The 17,974-nt window shown below is 39.1% G+C and overlaps 1 protein-coding gene across 4 annotated transcripts in view; it reads right to left on the minus strand.

Moving 5' to 3' along the window:
* Nucleotides 1-17,974, minus strand: part of DCDC2 (doublecortin domain containing 2) — a 188,493-nt gene extending 170,519 nt beyond the window's left edge. For 3 of the 4 annotated variants that reach the window (XM_003897117.5, XM_009204502.4, XM_009204505.3), the window contains exons 1-2: nt 17,362-17,974; nt 13,224-13,278 (exon numbers count right to left, since the gene is read on the minus strand). In XM_003897117.5, coding sequence (XP_003897166.1) covers nt 13,224-13,278; nt 17,362-17,654 — 348 coding nt within the window. In that variant the 5' untranslated portion in view covers nt 17,655-17,974. Of the gene's footprint in view, nt 1-13,223; nt 13,279-16,712 lie in introns of all 4 variants that reach the window. The other variant, XM_009204507.4, reaches the window with a different exon arrangement.

Raw genomic sequence — 17,974 nt, forward strand, 5'->3', positions numbered from 1 at the left:
TAGAAATAACACAAGGGAATAACAATCTGATCAGGAGAAGTACCGACTAGTGGAAGGGCAATTTAATCCAATTTTCATATACTATTTGACTAAATTAAATATTAGTCAATTGAGCCTTCATGCAAAACAAGCTCTGCATTTGCAAAAGCCATACGAAAAGAATTTATTTCCTATAGTAAAAATATTTTTAGTTGACACTTCTTTTTTTTAATCCAGCTTTTAAAAACCAGCATGGAAGATATAAAACTAGCTAATGCAAAATTTGTAATACTGGAAATCTAGTTATCCACTCGTTTCTAGGAAAACAAGCCAGATATGGAGTTTTATCACTTAGAACATAATTAATAAAATGCAATTTGAATGATATTAGATGACTTATTTTCTAAAACTTTCTTTTTTTTTGAGACAGTATCTCACTCTGTCGCCCAGACTGGAGTGCAGTGGCAGGATCTCAGCTCACCTCCACCTCCCGGCTCAAGCAATTCTCCTACTTCAGCCTCCCAAGTAGCTGGGATTACAGGCACATACCACTATGTCTGGCTAATTTTTGCATTTTTAGTAGAGATAGGGTTTCACCATGCTGGCCAGGCTGGTCTCAAACTCCTGACCTCAAACAATCCACCCGCCTTGGCCTCCCAAAGTGCTGGGATTACAGGCGTGAGCCACGGCACCTGGCCATTATCTAAAAATTTCTAAAAGCTGGCAGCCCAGTTACATATGGCTATATAATTTGAAATAGCAAAGATGGCCATAGAGGTTCACAGATCTTTGAAACACAAAAATACTTACTGCTAGAAGGGGGAAAAATACAAAGCAGCAGAGATTGCCATTTGAAATTTCCTAGAGAGAACAGTTCCAGGTTAAACATTAGACACTGCAAATATAACAAGTAACTTTATTTGTCTCTCTCCCACAATCCTTCACCACTTAAAGGTCTGCCCCCAGCTAACAGATGGGCTGAAATCAACTTTACTTCAACAAACCAAACATCCAAACTATGTAATCATGGGATGACATCTGAGTTTGATCTGGCTGGCTGCTTATAAAGGAGTCTTTCACAATGATACATGGGAATTTTCATTGTTGACCAAGCTAGACACTAGGGCATACTGCCTGCATACTTCCTGCTGAAATCAACCAAGTACAAATAGAGACCTACCTTTAAAAAAAAAAAAAAAAAAAGCCTCCATCTATCTGTTTTGAACTATACTGAAACTTATTTTATTTTACACATAAAGATAGGACTATTAGCCTCCTACTTTCAAGAGATGGACCTTTTTAGTTGTTTTCTGAGTTCGGTAATCGATGTAGGCTGAATTACATATATACTTTCCCACAAACCTTAACCAATACCACATTTGAGAGGACAGCTGGTTTTTAGGGAACAGTCTGGGGCCAGGGACCTAGTAGATCTAAGAGGCCCGTGGGATTCAAGCCTAAGTCCGTGGCCTCATTAGCACAGTGTTCTCACCAAACTAGCCCTCCAGGAAAAGTTCAAAGATTTATTGCTGCTCTGGGCTACTCTAGATCTTTGAAACATAGTTTCCCAGAATCCAAAAATACTTCCCCAACAATCAGACATGTAAGAGGGCGCACGCATGTGTGCATGTGTACATGCACACACACACACACCAAGAATTTGATCTAAATTAAAGAGAAATAAAATTTAAAGTGTTTAACCCAACAAGTTTTTATATGCTAATCAAATGTGAAAGCATCCTCACAGATGACTTCATATACTGGTTTCTTAGTACTGATTCCTTTGGGCTTTACTTCCTTTATTCTTTTGATGCATCTTTGCTGGACGTACAATTAGTGGGGGGAAATTGAAACATCTCTTTAGATGGTTGCTATGTCTGTCCAGGGTGCTATGCTACCTTCAGTTCTAAATATGAAAACCACACGGCAAAACAGGACTATTCCTCAAACCCTTTACTTTCACAGTGTTGCTTCAAATTATGTTACTTTTTTTTTTTTACACAATTCTGACTGTAAGTCAGAAAATCACAGCATTGCATGTTTATTTGCATGGGAGAACTCCCTGAAACAAGAAATCATGACAGGAGGTGTCAATACGGACTGCTGCCAGTCACTCCAGCAGTATTCTCCCACCACCCACTTCTTCGTGGAGTGTGGCAGCTGGGCAGTGCTCCTTCTGGGCTTCTACAGGAAGGCTCCGACCCCGAAAACCTTAGATTAGAGCGCATTTTGAAATTTAAATAAACCTTAATTCACCTCTGCCATCTTGGCATACAACTGAAATGTGCAAGTCAGAAGAATGTGTTTCTATTTAAAATAGATAGAAGGTATCACTTTCTCTTTCAGTAAGCTTTTAGTAGTCTTCTCCAATTAAAAAAAAAAGGGGGGGTTTCTTTCACACCAACTTAAATTCACCAATTTTCACACAATACCTTAATTTTTGCCCCCATTTTGTTACCCAGCTATGATGTAGAGGGCTGATTATCATATTCTTTGTAAGTATTGAAACCAATTATTAATTGGGTCTAAATAAATACTTTTCTTCCCTTGGATTAATGATCTCTGATATTACTTTCCAATATTTTTAGTCTTTTCCATGTATCTCACCTTTTAAAAGTCTTTACAGAGTCCTCCTACAATTAATTACCTTGTTGTATTTCTGATTGGCACATGAGTCTTTTTATATCTGCAGGCCTAAAATGTAGTCCACTTCCTGGCTTTTGGTAAATATTCTTGAGGAAATGTAAAATCATGCATGAGCGGCATTCAATAAAAAGTTGAATACAATTTATTTGTCTTCCCTGGCTAGACATTACTATTATTTAGACACATTTTTCTATTAGTTATACCATATGGAAATATACTTTCATCAAGAAGAGTTCCTCTGACTTCACCAGAAAACTCAATAAGCTCATTCTAACAATTATCCTGAAATATTAATCTAAACATTGATTGTCTAGCAAGTGCACAAGTATCTCAACTGCCATCAACCAAAAGCTTGATATACCTTGGCAGAACTTCAGGTCATGCACTGTACTACACAGTCCTAAAATTTCACCTTCTATATTTCTGAATCTCATGCAATATCAGAACAACAAGCTCCTCTCAGTTCAATAGGTATTGCTGTTCAATTGCCAAAAGGATCTTATTTTGGCCGGAATTTAAATGAAAATTTGTATGGAGAATAGTTTGATATTTCAACTAAGTGATATTTTTATTTATTTTTAATTGACAAACAAAAATTTTATTTATGGAGTACAACATAATTTTTTGATATATGGGTGCAGTGTGGGATGATTAAATCAAGCTAGTTAACATATCTATCACCTCACATATTTAGCACTTTTTTTAGTAGGAACATTTAAAAACTCATTTAGCAATTTTCAAATATACATTATTATTAATTATAATCAACATGCTATGCAATAGATTTCCAGAACTTATCCCTCCTGGTCAAACTTAAGCTTTGTACCCTTTCACGAACATCTCCCCATTCCCTACCCTGTCCTCATCCCATGCCCCAGTAACCACCATTCTTTTCTCTTCTATGAGTTTGACTTTTTAGATTCCACATGTGAGCTTCATTGCTATTCAGCCATAAAAACAAAAGAAATTCTGTCATTTGCAAAAACATGGATGATCCTGGAGAACATTATGCTAAGTGAAATAAGTCAGGCAGAGAAAAAACAAGTGGCATTTTACACATATTTAGTAATTTAACATTTTATTACTTTTCCTATTTTTTTCTGAAAAGGTTAATAATTATTTTCTAAACATGTATTAAATTTCTCTTTGCTTAGAACAGCTTATCACTATAAATAGAAAAACTACACATGCTGTAATATGCATATCTGCTAATTTCACAGCTAATAAGCTTCCTAACAAGATGCCTAAATGCCAAACAGAGGATGCAAGATATTTGGAACAAATGCCATGATACATGTTAAAGTCTAAAGTAAAACCACCAATCTTTTAGCTTTTGATCAGAGCTGATTGGGAGTTATTGACGAATATTTTTCATTAGACTGATATTTGACCGGTTGACAGATACACTTCTGTCTTTCTTAGTCTTGTTTGAACACACATACACACATCCATACACATCCATACACACAGCTCAATGGTGACAAAAGGGTAAAACAAGAAAGTGTGAAAGAAAATGAAATATAGCAGTTGTTCTTCAGCAGAAAACCTTGGTAAGGTCATGAATACTTCGGAATCACCATGGTCACTGATGTGAACTGGCTTTCCTTAAAAGAATGCTTGTTACGCAGCAGTTATATCAGAGTGGTGGGGGAAAGGTATAAAATAAAAGGTTGGGGAGGGGCTTCAATATTGTTGGAAGAATTTGCAAAAGCGTGTTTTATTTTCTTTGATTTATTCAATAAATTAGTAAACCTGACTAACATAATCTGGAAAGATTTCCTCAAGTTAACATAATCCGGAAAGTTTTCCACAAGTTAAAGAAAGAAATATTTAGATTACCTCTTTTGTAGTTACCTCTTTGAAGCCTCTTGGGTCTCAGAATTCCCAAGCTAAAGGTTAGTGAGTTAAACCACATAATCACCATGCCTTCTTGCAATAAGGTTAATAATTAATGCCTGGAATCCCAATTAATGTCTAGAATCAATTTAATGTCTAGAATCCCGTTCCCAACCAAAGCCTTTAAGTAGGAAATCTTATAGTATGTTTCATTAGAGATTATGCCTAATGATTAAACTGAAATGTGAAGTTTTAATAATGATATTCAAAATCTTAAGGACATTCACCTGAGTAACTGACCTGAAGTACAACCCGGGTTCCCACAAACTTTTCAGCAAGACAAAGTTTTGCAGTTTCAAACACTTTCTTCCTTTTTCTCTCCCTCTCCTGGTACTACTAAAATTCTCCACCCCACAAAGAAGAAACAAGGTTGATCCAAGTTCTCCGTAAGAAAATACATCTATCTCAATGTATTCAAGAGAATTCAGAAGGATGTTTACCCAAGAAGAAGGCTGCCACTCTCTGGGAAGATTTTCACTGTGGTCTTACTTTGAGACAGCATTTCTCTGAAGCACAGATAGCACACTTATTCACCAACAGATTCCTTTGAATCAGGTGAGCCTGACCTTCTGCTCTCTCTTCTTGCTTATATTTCTCTTGTGACTGGTTATTGAGGGTTATTGATGGATATCAATAGCAGATGAGGAAGAACAGATAAAAGAAGGGGAAACCCAAAGCAGACTACTAATGTTTTAAATACAAATGTGGAAAAGAGAGTAAAAATTATCTTTACTGCAAGGCTGGGCATGGTGGCTCATGGCTGTAATCACAGCACTTTGGGAGGCTGAGGCAGGTGGATCACTTCAGGTCAGGAGTTTGAGACCAGCCTGGCCAACATGGTGAAACCCCATCTCTACTAATAATACAAAAATTAGCCAGGCGTAGTGGCACACACTTGTAGTCCCAGCTACTCAGGAGGCTGAGGCACGAGAATTGCTTGAACCCTGGGAGGGGAAATTGCAGTGAACTGGGATCGCTCAAGAGAGATTCTGTCTCAAAAAAAAAAAAAAATTCTTTACTGCTGATCCTGAGAACATGGATTCACACAAACAAAAATGAATGTCCAACTTGTTCTGTATTAGAAATTAATGGGAATGTGGAGTAGGGGTAGTATAGAAAAGAAGGAGGGAAAAAAGAAAGAAGTCATCAAGAAGCATGGCCACAGGCTGGAGCCTGAATTGGCACATAAGACCAAGGTATTTTTAAGAATGGGGAAGTATAACATCATGTAGAGTTGTCAACACTTCTACGTGACTGAGAATATCCACTCCAGTTCTACACACCATTGATAAATTTCACCACACACAAGCCAGGTGTGGTGGCTCACGTCTGTGCTCCCAGCACTTTGGGAGGCCGAGGTGGGTGGATCACCTGAGGTCAGGAGTTCGAGACCAGCCTAGGCAACATGACAAACCCCCATCTCTACTAAATATACAAATTTAGCCAGGTGTGGTGGCAGGTGCCTATAATCCCAGCTACTGGTGGCTAAGGCATGGAGAATCACTTGAACCTGGGAGATGGAGTTTGCAGAGAGCCAAGATTGCACCATTGTGCTCCAGCCTGGATGACAGAGAGAGACTCCGTTTCAAAAAAAAAAAGAAAAAGAAAAAGAAAAAAAAAATCACCACACACAAACTTGTATGAGTGAGGTATTCTTGTGGACATTAATGAAAGAATTTCATCTCTGGGTTGATGGGGTCTTAAACAGACACAAACTGTAAGAGAACAAGAGAATCCATAACTCAACCAATACTTCAGAAGCAGAAACTCAGAAGAAGAGGTGGGCATGAGATAATAATACCTGTGGAATTCACATAAGGGAAGAAAAAGGCTAAGCAATGGAGATTCAAGCCTACTTATCCTGATCATAAGAGAGGGTTGGACAACACCAGCTATTATTCAGGTTGCAATGAGTAGACTAGGTGTTTATAACTTTAGGAAAATAGAAAATACTTTCCAGGAATTAGGTGTTTTTTATTCTTCAAAAATCAATCCCATTATCCTCTGACTTATTATCAGTAATAAAGTTCAAAAGCTATTTAGCCCCCTAAATACAGCTCTTGAATCAAAGAAATCTGCCTCACACCAGGTTCTGCAACAAAGACCAACACTGGTAGAGTTAAAATCAAGAGATACCACACTAGGAAGGCTAAAGATTAGTAAGCTTCATGGACAGAAACCAGGAGCTTAGTTTCCAGCTAACAACCACAATGCCTAGCACATAACAGGCACACAATAAATATAGTTGACCCTCCATATGAATCAGTTCTGCACCCACAGATTCAACCAACCACAGATCAAGAAAGAAAGAAAAAGAAAAAAACTCAACATTTAAAAATGACATAAAAACAATACAGTATAACAACTATTTACATAGCATTTACATTGCACTAGGTATTACTAGTAATCTAAAGATGATTTAAAGTATACGGGGGAATGTGCATAGGTTATATGCAAATATGATGATATTTATATAAAGACTTGAGCATCCTTGGATTTTGGTATCCTCACGGGGTACTGGAACCAATCCCTAGGACTGAGAATACTGGAGGATAACTCTGCTTGTTGCATGAATAGCATTCATTCAATATAGCTGCAAATTATCCTACAGGGACAATAAATGTATCAAATAAAGATTTAACTACAACTAATTTTACCCCTGAAACAAAATCTAAATAGGTGGTGGGAAAAAAAGACTTTTAAATTATTTGTGATATCCTATCCATTATGTGAAAATCAGAATAACCAGGCATGTGCAAGGCAAATGGACATCTACCTAAATTGGCTCAAAAGGAAGATCAAAACCATAGCAAATTTAAACAATTCCCAGCCTTCAGTGTGGTGGGTACTATACAGGATTAGCAGACCTCCTAGAGACTACAATCTAACAGACAACTCCGATGTATATGTTAAAGCCTAATCAGAAGTCTAACAGGAGCAAGCCTGCAATCTGACAAAATCAGATGTGTGGACTTGGTGTAGCAAGTGCCAGCACTTAAATAATCCATAAAATGACAGTGAGAAAGAGGCAGGAAAGTTTGTAGGTTTCTAGGGTTTGGAATCTCACTGAAAGATTCTAAAGAGCTAAGGGAAACAGAGATCAGTTCTAGATTGGTTTCTGTTTTTAAGGTGAAATTAAAAGAATCAGGGATTAACCAGGGGTTGTATGAGGTAAGAGAAGTTTAGCCAATAAAGATCTCAGTAAAAGACAGGAATAGCAAAGCAAGACTGAGAGTATCAGCAGTAAGAAAGTAGCCACCATAGGAGAAACAATGTTTCCTGTTAATTTTTTTTTTTTTTTTTTTTTTTCCGGGGGGACGGAGTCTCACCGCTGTCGCCCAGGCTGGAGTGCAGTGGCCAGATCTCAGCTCACTGCAAGCTCCGCCTCCCAGGTTTACGCCATTCTCCTGCCTCAGCCTCCCGAGTGAGTAACTGGGACTACAGGCGCCTGCCACCTCGCCCAGCTAGTTTTTTATATTTTTTAGTAGAGACAGGGTTTCACCATGTTAGCCAGGATGGTCTCGATCTCCTGACCTCGTGATCCACCCATCTCGGCCTCCCAAAGTGCTGGGATTACATCCTGTTAATTTTATAGTTGGCTTTAAATGTGTCTACCCTCTAAGCCTGGTTAATAGCAAGGCAACCTTCTCCTCTTTTCCATGCAAGTTGATTTTCACTCTTTCTGCTAGAGACTGATTTTGACTCTTATACAGATATAATTATTAAATAACGCCCTCAATCAAGTTGTAGAAGGAGACTTTCTCAAAACTTTGATCTAAGAGAAACAGGCCAAAAAACCAAAGAGACTATTATAGTTTAAACCATTTCAAACTCGCTGACCTACAGCCCTAATCCAATCTGCACTTCCTCTAGCACACCTCTAGCACAGCCACCTGCCACTAGATCATCATAGCTGGTTTACTTCTCTGTCTCTTCTCCTACACCCTGAACTCCCAAAGAGCAAGGGCAGGGAAGTATCCATTTTATGCCTAGTGCCTAGCACAGTTCCCAGCCCATCATAAGTGCTCCGAAGTCAAGCTGCCTGCTCTTCCCCTCTGTATATAATGTGTACCAAAGCCCTTTACACAGTAAAACAGATTTGTACTCTGAAGATCATTTAATAACGTCATTAATTCCACCTTGAATGGTTATGGGGAAAAAAAAAGAATGTCATTATATGAAGGATGCACTACACAGATGAGACATGAGGTACAGGAATGAACAGTGAGATCTCCAACGCCAGTTCAAAGCAGAAGGACGCTTCCATTTGAAGGGTCCACAGATGGCTTTGCTGCAACACGATAAAGCCAGAAGCACTTGAACTAAATGTCTCAATGCAAACTATATCTACTAAATTGAATCACTTATTATGTGGTACTAGAGATGCTCGTCTGTCTTTTCAGCAAGACTATAAATTCCCAGAGGTGAGAGGTCATGCATGTCTTGTTCATTTTGCTTACTCTGCCCACTGCATTGTATAGGCATTCAGTAACATGGAAGCAAAGAGGACAAGGTAGGAAAACAAGAAGAGAGGAAGCAGAAATCACATTCAGTAAAACAAAAGGGTAGGGGCAAGAGTAAGTGCTGGTGAAGGCATCACACATGCAGAATCAGAGGTCTCCACTGCATGAGGACAGAGGACTCCCACAGGCTGCTTAAGGTACAGAGGAAAGAAAGGAGCTGGTAAATCAACTTGGGACTTAGAAGATAGATGAGATGTGAAACTGGACTGAGAGTGTGAGAGGAGGAAGCAAAGAGAGGATTGGGAAGTCATAAATACAAGGAGATGAGTTACCAAGGTAAGAAGCTAAGAAAACTGTCTTCATCGAACCACCACTGACACAGGGAAAGTGGGAAGAAAAACGAAAATATAGTTATACAAAATGACTCAGGAGCAGAAAAAAGAGTACAAGGGCAATCTAGGAGATCTGTTTATTTAGATATTAGTAAAAGCTGGACTTGTGTGTAGAGAGACAGGGATAGGCTGCTCTGAGCCCATATGGTGCCCTGACTCTGAGGTGGGTGCAAACAACCACACAGTCATCTTATTCCTCTTTCTTTTATTCTTCTATCTCTTTATTCCCCCGCTCCAACCCATTACTTCCTGCTGTGCAAAGTGTTCACCAAATAGGACCCTATACTTCTTTTGGGTTAGGCCCATTACAGTTCTGCCTTTCCCCGACCCTATGATGAGGCCATGAAGAGGAAGAGGAATAGCACTGGCTGTCCTTCAAGTGTTGCTTCAAAGATGAGCCTCATGGAACAAGCAAGCAGTGACACAAACCACAAAAGAATTTTCAATGTCGAGGTGACACACACATTCTGGTTAGCATGACCTGCGGTCAGTATGCAGGTACCATCTTGTCTAAATTATTAACTACGTAAGAGCAACAGATCGTACCCATGGTCTTGGGTGAGCTGCTCTGGAAAAAGAGAAGGAATAACTCCCAGCACTCACTGAAAGGGTGTCCCAGCCACAGTGGGTAGGACCCAGTGCCACGCGCTCTGCATGACCCCATTGAAATGCCAAGGTCTTTCCATGTAAAATGTATTTGGAATAATTCGAATTAGTATGTTTTAGGTAACCAGAAAAACTGAATTGTGTATACTGGGGTGGTGGCTTTTATTATGCAGGCCCATCACTGAAAACTCAAACTCTATGAAATTGCCTTAGATTTGAGGGAAATGCCCCCCATTTTAGTAAATAAGTTATTTTACTCATCCCTCGTAATGACACATTTTGAATTTTTTTGTGCTACTACAGCACTGAAACTCACCACATAAAACAACTCTTAACCCTCCAATTTCATGAAGTATTCATGTTCTAAATCCACCTCAAAAATAATTCTCTATTGATCTCCCTTTATATATCATCATACTCCAAAGAATGCTTATCCTCAATAGCACTTAACAAGATGTGCAGTCTTTTCTCAATACGTTGATGTTGAAAGGAAATACCCACCTAAGATTTTTAAAGATCTATAATTTTTGTGAAATGCCAGTGTTCTACCAAGTCTGTTCTTGAATTTTGAGCATAGATCATCCTCCAACTTATCAACTTGTTGAACTCCAAAAGTTTGATTATAATTAAGTTGTGAGAAAGAGAAAGGTAATTTCCCATACTAAAAATCACACACCATAGTTAGGTTCTCAGGGCAGCCTACAAAACTCTTTTCCACTCATGCTCTACCTAAAACAGCAGTAAAAATACCATAGAATCCAGAGTCAAAGTGTTATTTCCAGAAGAAAAACGCTCTCACAGTTTGCTTTTTAGATGCCAAGAACCCAAAAACCTTCCTTTCTGGCAATGAAAGTAGGGGCTGCCTTTGCTCAAAGCAGACTTCAGAGGGTGAAGGTCATGGTGCGAACTTTGGGGAGAAAGGTATCTCCAGACTGGACATGTGAAGTGAGGGAAGTGAACACACTGCTTGTCCAGACCTGGAGGAAAGTTTACGACAGGAGGGCACAGTGGGAGACAGGACTCCTGCGAACAAGTGGGAAAGCTGGGCATGAGTGCATGGAAGATGCGGGAAAGAACATGGACAAGCAGTTTCTCATCACCTTTTCCCATCTCCTTTGCATTTCGCAATTTCTTCTACTTCTCTCTTTTCATCTCCTTTGGAAGGGTTTATGGGTAAGGACTGAGAGGAAATAAAAGACCACAGCAGGGCAGCAAGAGGAAAGGAGTAAGTGGGAGAGAGTCACCAGTAGGTAACAGGATAAAAGAAATGCAGTCTTTTATTTGGAGACAAGCAGTAGGTTTTTCACAGGTAAAGTGTGCATCCATAAATAAGGATCTTGTACGTTGGCTCATGAGTAAATGCCAAGTAAAGAGAAACAATGGTTACTGTCCCCAAAGTGGAAGAACAATAAGCAAATTAAATGAACTGGAGTTTCTGTGACTGCTTCTATTATTAAAAACACTATTTTAAGGCTGGGCATGAGCCTGTAATCCCAGCACTTTGGGAGGCTGAGGCAGGTGGATCATGAGGTCAGGAGTTCGAGACCAGCCTGACCAACATGCTGAAACCCCGTCTCTACTAAAAACAAAAAAATTAGCCGGGTGTGGTGGCACATGCCTATAATCCCAGCTACTCAGGAGGTTGAGGCAAAAGAATCCCTTGAACCCTGGAGGGGGAGGTTGCAGTGAGCAGAGATCAAGCCACTGCACTCCAGCCTGGGCAACAGAGGGAGACCCTGTCTCAAAATATATATATATTTACAAATATATATATTTATATTTTCATATATAATATATATACATATATTAAGAAAAAGTATATTCGATAAGTCTATTGCACACCTGTTGTCCTTTACTAGGGATAATATCTTCAGCAAAGACACTGGAATCCAGAGTAAATATACTGTGCTCACATTTTTTGGAAATTCACACATCTCAAATTCTATTGCAGAAGTCCAGGTTCCATCACCCATTTCATGCAAGGTAGCATACTTTAAACAGGTGTGTATCCTTTCATCAGAATCCCATCCAGAACAAATTCACAGAAGTGTCCTTTATTACTACTCTACTTGAGACAGCTATCAACTGGCGGTCATTCTTTAGCTATATCGTAAATGTATACCTTTGTCTACTTGAAGCTACAAAGCCTATCACTTTCATGACTAATCAGTTTGATGCACTGAAAATAAAATATATATATATATATTAATTATGTTAAATGATGTCTGGGAAGGGCACCTCTTTCTACAGATTATTTGAATCATGAATTTAACCTCATATTCTTCAAATACTGTACAATTAGAATTTTTTTCTTATGCAATATTTTTTCTAGAGGGGCCTATTTGGTCCTATTAGGCACAAACATGGTGTGAGAGGAAATGGTGAGTATTGAGGAGACTCCCTCCAGGGCTCCGGACTGCAAGTGAGGAAAACTACTTTTCCTGTTGGCCGTTTCTTCATTGGCAGAACTTACCCATTGGGAGCACGTGTTTATTTGGGAAGAGTGGCTGTCTGGGCTGGTGAACACAAGCCTATTCTGGATCTAACTACAATTTTCCCTGTCTCAAGCTATGGCCTCGACTTTGTTTTTAATCTAATATTTTCATTCACAAACTAAAGAATACATCCTACAGAATACCTAAAACTCCACCAGGGTTTCAGAAGCTATGTGTGGAATGTGGTATTCTGAATATTTCACAAGCTCCTTTTCCAACCTTCACATAAGCTTTCAGGAACAATGCTTAACTTGCACTTTGATAGAAGCTAAAACACAGGTGTTTTCCTGATGTCACCAAGCATCCAACATGACATCTACTCATCTTCTTAGAAAGCCTCAGGGGCAGTCAGAGTGACGCTGGCTATTTCAAACACTGAGTTATCAGAGGCACATTAGGATGAGGATGTAGCTTTGGTAAAGATTTATCTAACAATGCTCAGAATCTTCTCACTTGACAGGGAAACTTCCCGTGGATTTCAATCAGAGAACATGTAGCTAGAAAAGAGAAAAACATGTTTTGTCTCATCTTGACATATGCTGCACATCTTAGAACACCTACCCAGTCTTTTCATTTCTGACAGTGATTCAAAGAAAGAATTATCTTTGCCTTAAAACATATAATGTACCATTTCTTTACATTAGAGAACTCATCAAAGTAGAACGCCGACCAAATCTCTAAGACACACCATAAGAAACAAATGGCACCATTGTTTATTTGAATCTTCAAAATAATATTTGCATTACCTCTGTATTAACAACTTCCATTGGTCTTTTCTTGATTTCTCCTATGTCCAAGTAACTGAGGAAAAAACAAACAAACAATAAGAGTTGCTTTTACAGACTTTAAGTCAGTAATTTGTTTTAAAAAATCATTAAAAAATAAAGCAACTCAGAGGAAATACTCAACCTTAAAGCAAACAAAAATAGCTACTAATTAAAAGCAATTACAATAGTAAAAACTGCTTGCAGTGTCACCAACCAGAGCTGACACATGTCTACCCTAAACTTCAAGAGACGAAAAGTCTTAGAAATACATACATCTATTAGGGAACATTTTTCCCTCTGAATAGTTAGCTGCTTACTGTATACACTGTATTCTTACAGATCTGATTTTTTAAAAGAGTGGCTTATGTGCAAAGCTGCTTAACTATTCCATTAAATACAGGCTTTAGGTCAAAGGAAGTACTGATAGCATGCATTAAGGTAACAACTGGGAAAGGCTGAGAAATTATTTTCTCTATGAGAGCACCTTAATGATACAAAAACACTCAGTCATGTGGGACGACTTTGGTAATTGGTTCAGCTCAGAAACAGATGGGTGGACTAATTAACCTCTGGAGACCCCTATTACTCCATTACTATTTGCTCTAGATATTGACAGTGATCATTCTTTAGCTGTCGCATAAGCACAACCTGAAATTGTATACCTTTGTCAACTTCACGTATAATATCACCGTGATGCGGTTCCAGTTTTAAATGGTCCCTAAACTGTGCTTCATACATAAAATGTGCTAAATAAACATTTTAATATTAAAAATATAAACCTAACATTTAATTTATAATAATAGATCGACCCTTTACCCCAACTACTATAATTGCCAACTTGTCCCAAAAAAAGCTTATGTTAGAATTAATTTTGGCTATTGAAATGTTTTTATTGTTGCTGTTTGCCTTTTTGGATAAAATACTTTAGTTAATTGATACATCCAGAAATTGTCATACATTGCCCCTATATAAAAGTAGTCATATATTTTAAAACAGTGCAAACACTCCATCTCAGCAACAAAATGGGTCTTTTGTGGACCTGCAGAGGCTGAGTTTTGAAATAATACCAAAATATTCTGTCATGTGCAGGAAAGTGGTTTCAGATCTACAAGATTAATGCTGTAGAGTCAACTTCCAACAATGCACTGGGAAAGTTTTGGGGAAAATAATCTCTAGAATTCTCTGCTGTAAAATAAAGGTTTTGAATGCATGGTCTCACATTTGAAATAAATAAGGGTTTAATAGCTACCTGACGTTTAGTTATCGTTTCAAAAATATTAGAAAAATCTAAGTGAAAGCAATTCAAGCAGAGATTTGATCAGTTCCATTTGAAAAAGATGTTGCTGTCTTTCCCAACTTCATTTGGGGTCTAAATGAAAGCCCACGAATCATCCTTAACATCATTTGGGCTTTCTTTTGTTCTGACAGTTTCTCTACTCATTACATAAACTTACAAGTGCTAAGTTTCAAATGCATTCAACATTCAAGTATTCTTGGCTTCTATCATTATAATCATAGATACTACTTCTTTAACACAAATAAAATAGTCATCTGTCAGCATGGAAACCTAACCATGGACACTGTTATAACAAATTCAGTTTTTTATGTATAAACTAAAAGCAATAATAACATGCAAATCTCTTAGAGAGAGTTGAGTACACTTTCTACTTGGTGTGGAACTGTATCTTTTTTTTTTAATCTTGTGAGTTGGTAGGACCAAATAAACAAAAGAACATGAATTATAAAAGTGAGTCTACAACTTTCTTTTTTTTTTTTTTTTTTTGGAGACGGAGTCTCGCTCTGTCGCCCAGGCTAGAGTGCAGTGGCCGGATCTCAGCTCACTGCAAGCTCCGCCTCCCGGGTTTACGCCATTCTCCTGCCTCAGCCTCCCGAGTAGCTGGGACTACAGGCGCCCGCCACCTCGCCCGGCTAGTTTTTTTTTTTTTTTGTATTTTTTAGTAGAGACGGGGTTTCGCCGTGTTAGCCAGGATGGTCTCGATCTCCTGACCTCGTGATCCGCCCGTCTCGGCCTCCCAAAGTGCTGGGATTCTGAACCAGATTTTCATTTCCATGAAATTGCTTTATATGGAAACATTTAATAAAAAATAAAGTATGTAACAAAAGGAACTGGTCATAGAGGTGTCTTACATTTATGTAACACTTGGTGTTTACAAAACGCACTCATCTATAGCATTTACTTTTATCACAGCCCTATGTGGTACAAATGGTTATGTACCTTTTCTGTATTAAAAAACTGACTAGCTGAGTCAAGTGACTTGTCCAAGGACACAGAGTTGATCAGCAACTAAGTCTTCAGTCTCCTGATTTTAAGTTTATTTTAAGCATGCAGTTTCATTTAGCCCTTTTTTATGAAGTTTAACAAAGCATGCTTAAGAAGCTTGGTGGGGGGGGGGAATAAATCCAAATATATCCCTCACTTTCCATGAAAAGAATGTCTGACATAACAAAAAGTATAACAGAATACCTAGAACTCAATTTAAACAAATATAGGTGAGGATGGATTACATTCAAGAACTTTAGTGATATTTTGAAAAATATTTCTATGTAGTTAAAAATCTTTATTTGAATTTTAATTATTAAGAATCCAATAATGCTTATGAATTCATAAGCTTAGATTTATGGTCAAGGCTTTTTGCTATCCTGGGGCCCAAGATGAATTTCAATTAAAATGTTCTATTAAACTATGGAATACAGAGTTACCATATGATCCAGCAATTTCATTCTTAGGTATACACCAAACAGAAATGATAACTTGTACACAAATATTCATAGATGCATTATTCATAATAGCTAAAATGTAAAACAGTCCAAATATACATCAAGTGATTAATGGATAAGCATGGATGTAAAAGGTAGTATACCCAAATCATGATTCAACAATAAAAAGAATGAAGTACTGATGCATGCTACAACATGGATGAACCTTGAAAATATTACAGTTAAGTGAAATAAGCCAGACATAAAGACCATATATCATATGATTCCATTTATATGATATGTCCAGAATAGACAAATCCATAGATTCAGAAAATAGATTAGTGGCTACCAGATGACAGGGGAAAGAGGAACCTGGGAGTACAAATGTTTTGGCGGGAGGGCTGGAAATAAACTACAATTAGTTGGTGGTGATGGTTGCACAACTCTGAATACGCTGAAAGCCAATGAAATGGTTGGATTTTATGCTGTGATAACTCTATCTCAATAAAGCTATAAAAAAAATGGAATGTAAAATTCTACCTGTCCTGTAACGCCCACCCCAACCAACTCTCAACTCACAATTCACACATAACCTTATTTTTCTAATTGCACGTATCTCTTTGTACCTTGCATTAAAATTGTTAGTATGAAGGTAGTCCAGTTAGATTGAAAGCTCCTAAAGACAAGGAATCATGCCTTGCTCGTCTTTGTTCCCTGAATTGAGGGTTTCTTAATTCACTGAACACTTACTATGAGTGAACTCAAGAGCTGGGAATAAGGACCCCTGGGAATAAGGACCATTGCTGGAGACAGACAGTCGACAAATACAGTTAGCCAGTAAACTCTTCCTGCATTAGGCTAACAGCATAAACATGCAGGGGGTGGAGCAGGGTCACAAAAGTAAGTGGTGTCAATTCTACTTGGAATGAAGGGTTGAAATAATTTAAACAGTATGGGAAATGCAGAGCAATTTTCTCCTCTGGTGACAATATAGTGTCCAACACTTGGAAGTGATTTTTAAGAATATTTATTTAAATTAAAAGGATGGAGTTCCAAGAAAAAAAAATAAGGAAAAGGAAAGAAAAAACTGAACAGAAAACGCAAAAGTATCAGTTTGGTCACTAACCTTTGCAAGGATAATTTTTTTTTAAGATTCCTGTTGTTTATACACAAATTTTAAGTTTACTCCTACTGTTACCCAAGTGAAATTCCTTCTCCAGTCACAGTGTCAATCTCTGCCCCCCAACTGCAACGAGAGTTTTGAGTGGCATCAGTCACACCGAGAAGTCACAGTCCCTCAACCACTGAGGTGTGGGGGGGTAAAGATCTGCATTTCCTCATGTCAAGCCCGCACGACAGGGCACCTGAAATGGGTGGGCGGTGGGGAAAACCGACTCACTTGAGTTTCTTGAAGGCTTCCTGGCCTCCAGCCACGTAGTTGCCCCCGCTCTGGATCTGGTCTAGCTTCCGGATGCGGTGGCCAGTCCGCGGGGTGTAGATGTTCCTGACGGCCCCAAAGGGTGCCTGAACGCCGCCGGTCACCTCCTTCAGGAAGACGTCGAAGCTGGACACCTTCTTCTCATGGATGACGACGCGGCGCCCCGCAAAGAAGGGGTCCCCGTTGCGGTACACAAGCACGCTCTTCACGACGGGCTGAGACAGGTGGCTGGACCTGGCGCTGCTGCCGCTCATCTTCCCCGCTGGCCACAGCCTCAGCTGGCTGCTCCGCGCCGGGAGGCACCTCCGCTTCCCCAGAGGCCTCACAGCACCCAGGGCGCGGGATCGCCTCCTGAAACGAACGAGAAACTGACGAATCCACAGGTAAAGAGAAGTAACGGCCGTGCGCCTGGCGTCCACCCCGCGGAGACACTAGGAGCTGCAGGACTCGGAGTAGACGTTCAAGTTTTTCACCGTGGCGTGCACAACCAATCAGGGCCCGCAGTGCGCGCACCACACCTGGTTCACCAGCTACCGGCAAAATGAAGGTGGACCTCCTCTGAGCAGGAGCAGGA

This window comes from Papio anubis, chromosome 6, assembly GCF_008728515.1.
Source record: "Papio anubis isolate 15944 chromosome 6, Panubis1.0, whole genome shotgun sequence".
In the NCBI taxonomy this organism is placed as follows: Eukaryota; Metazoa; Chordata; class Mammalia; order Primates; family Cercopithecidae; genus Papio; species Papio anubis.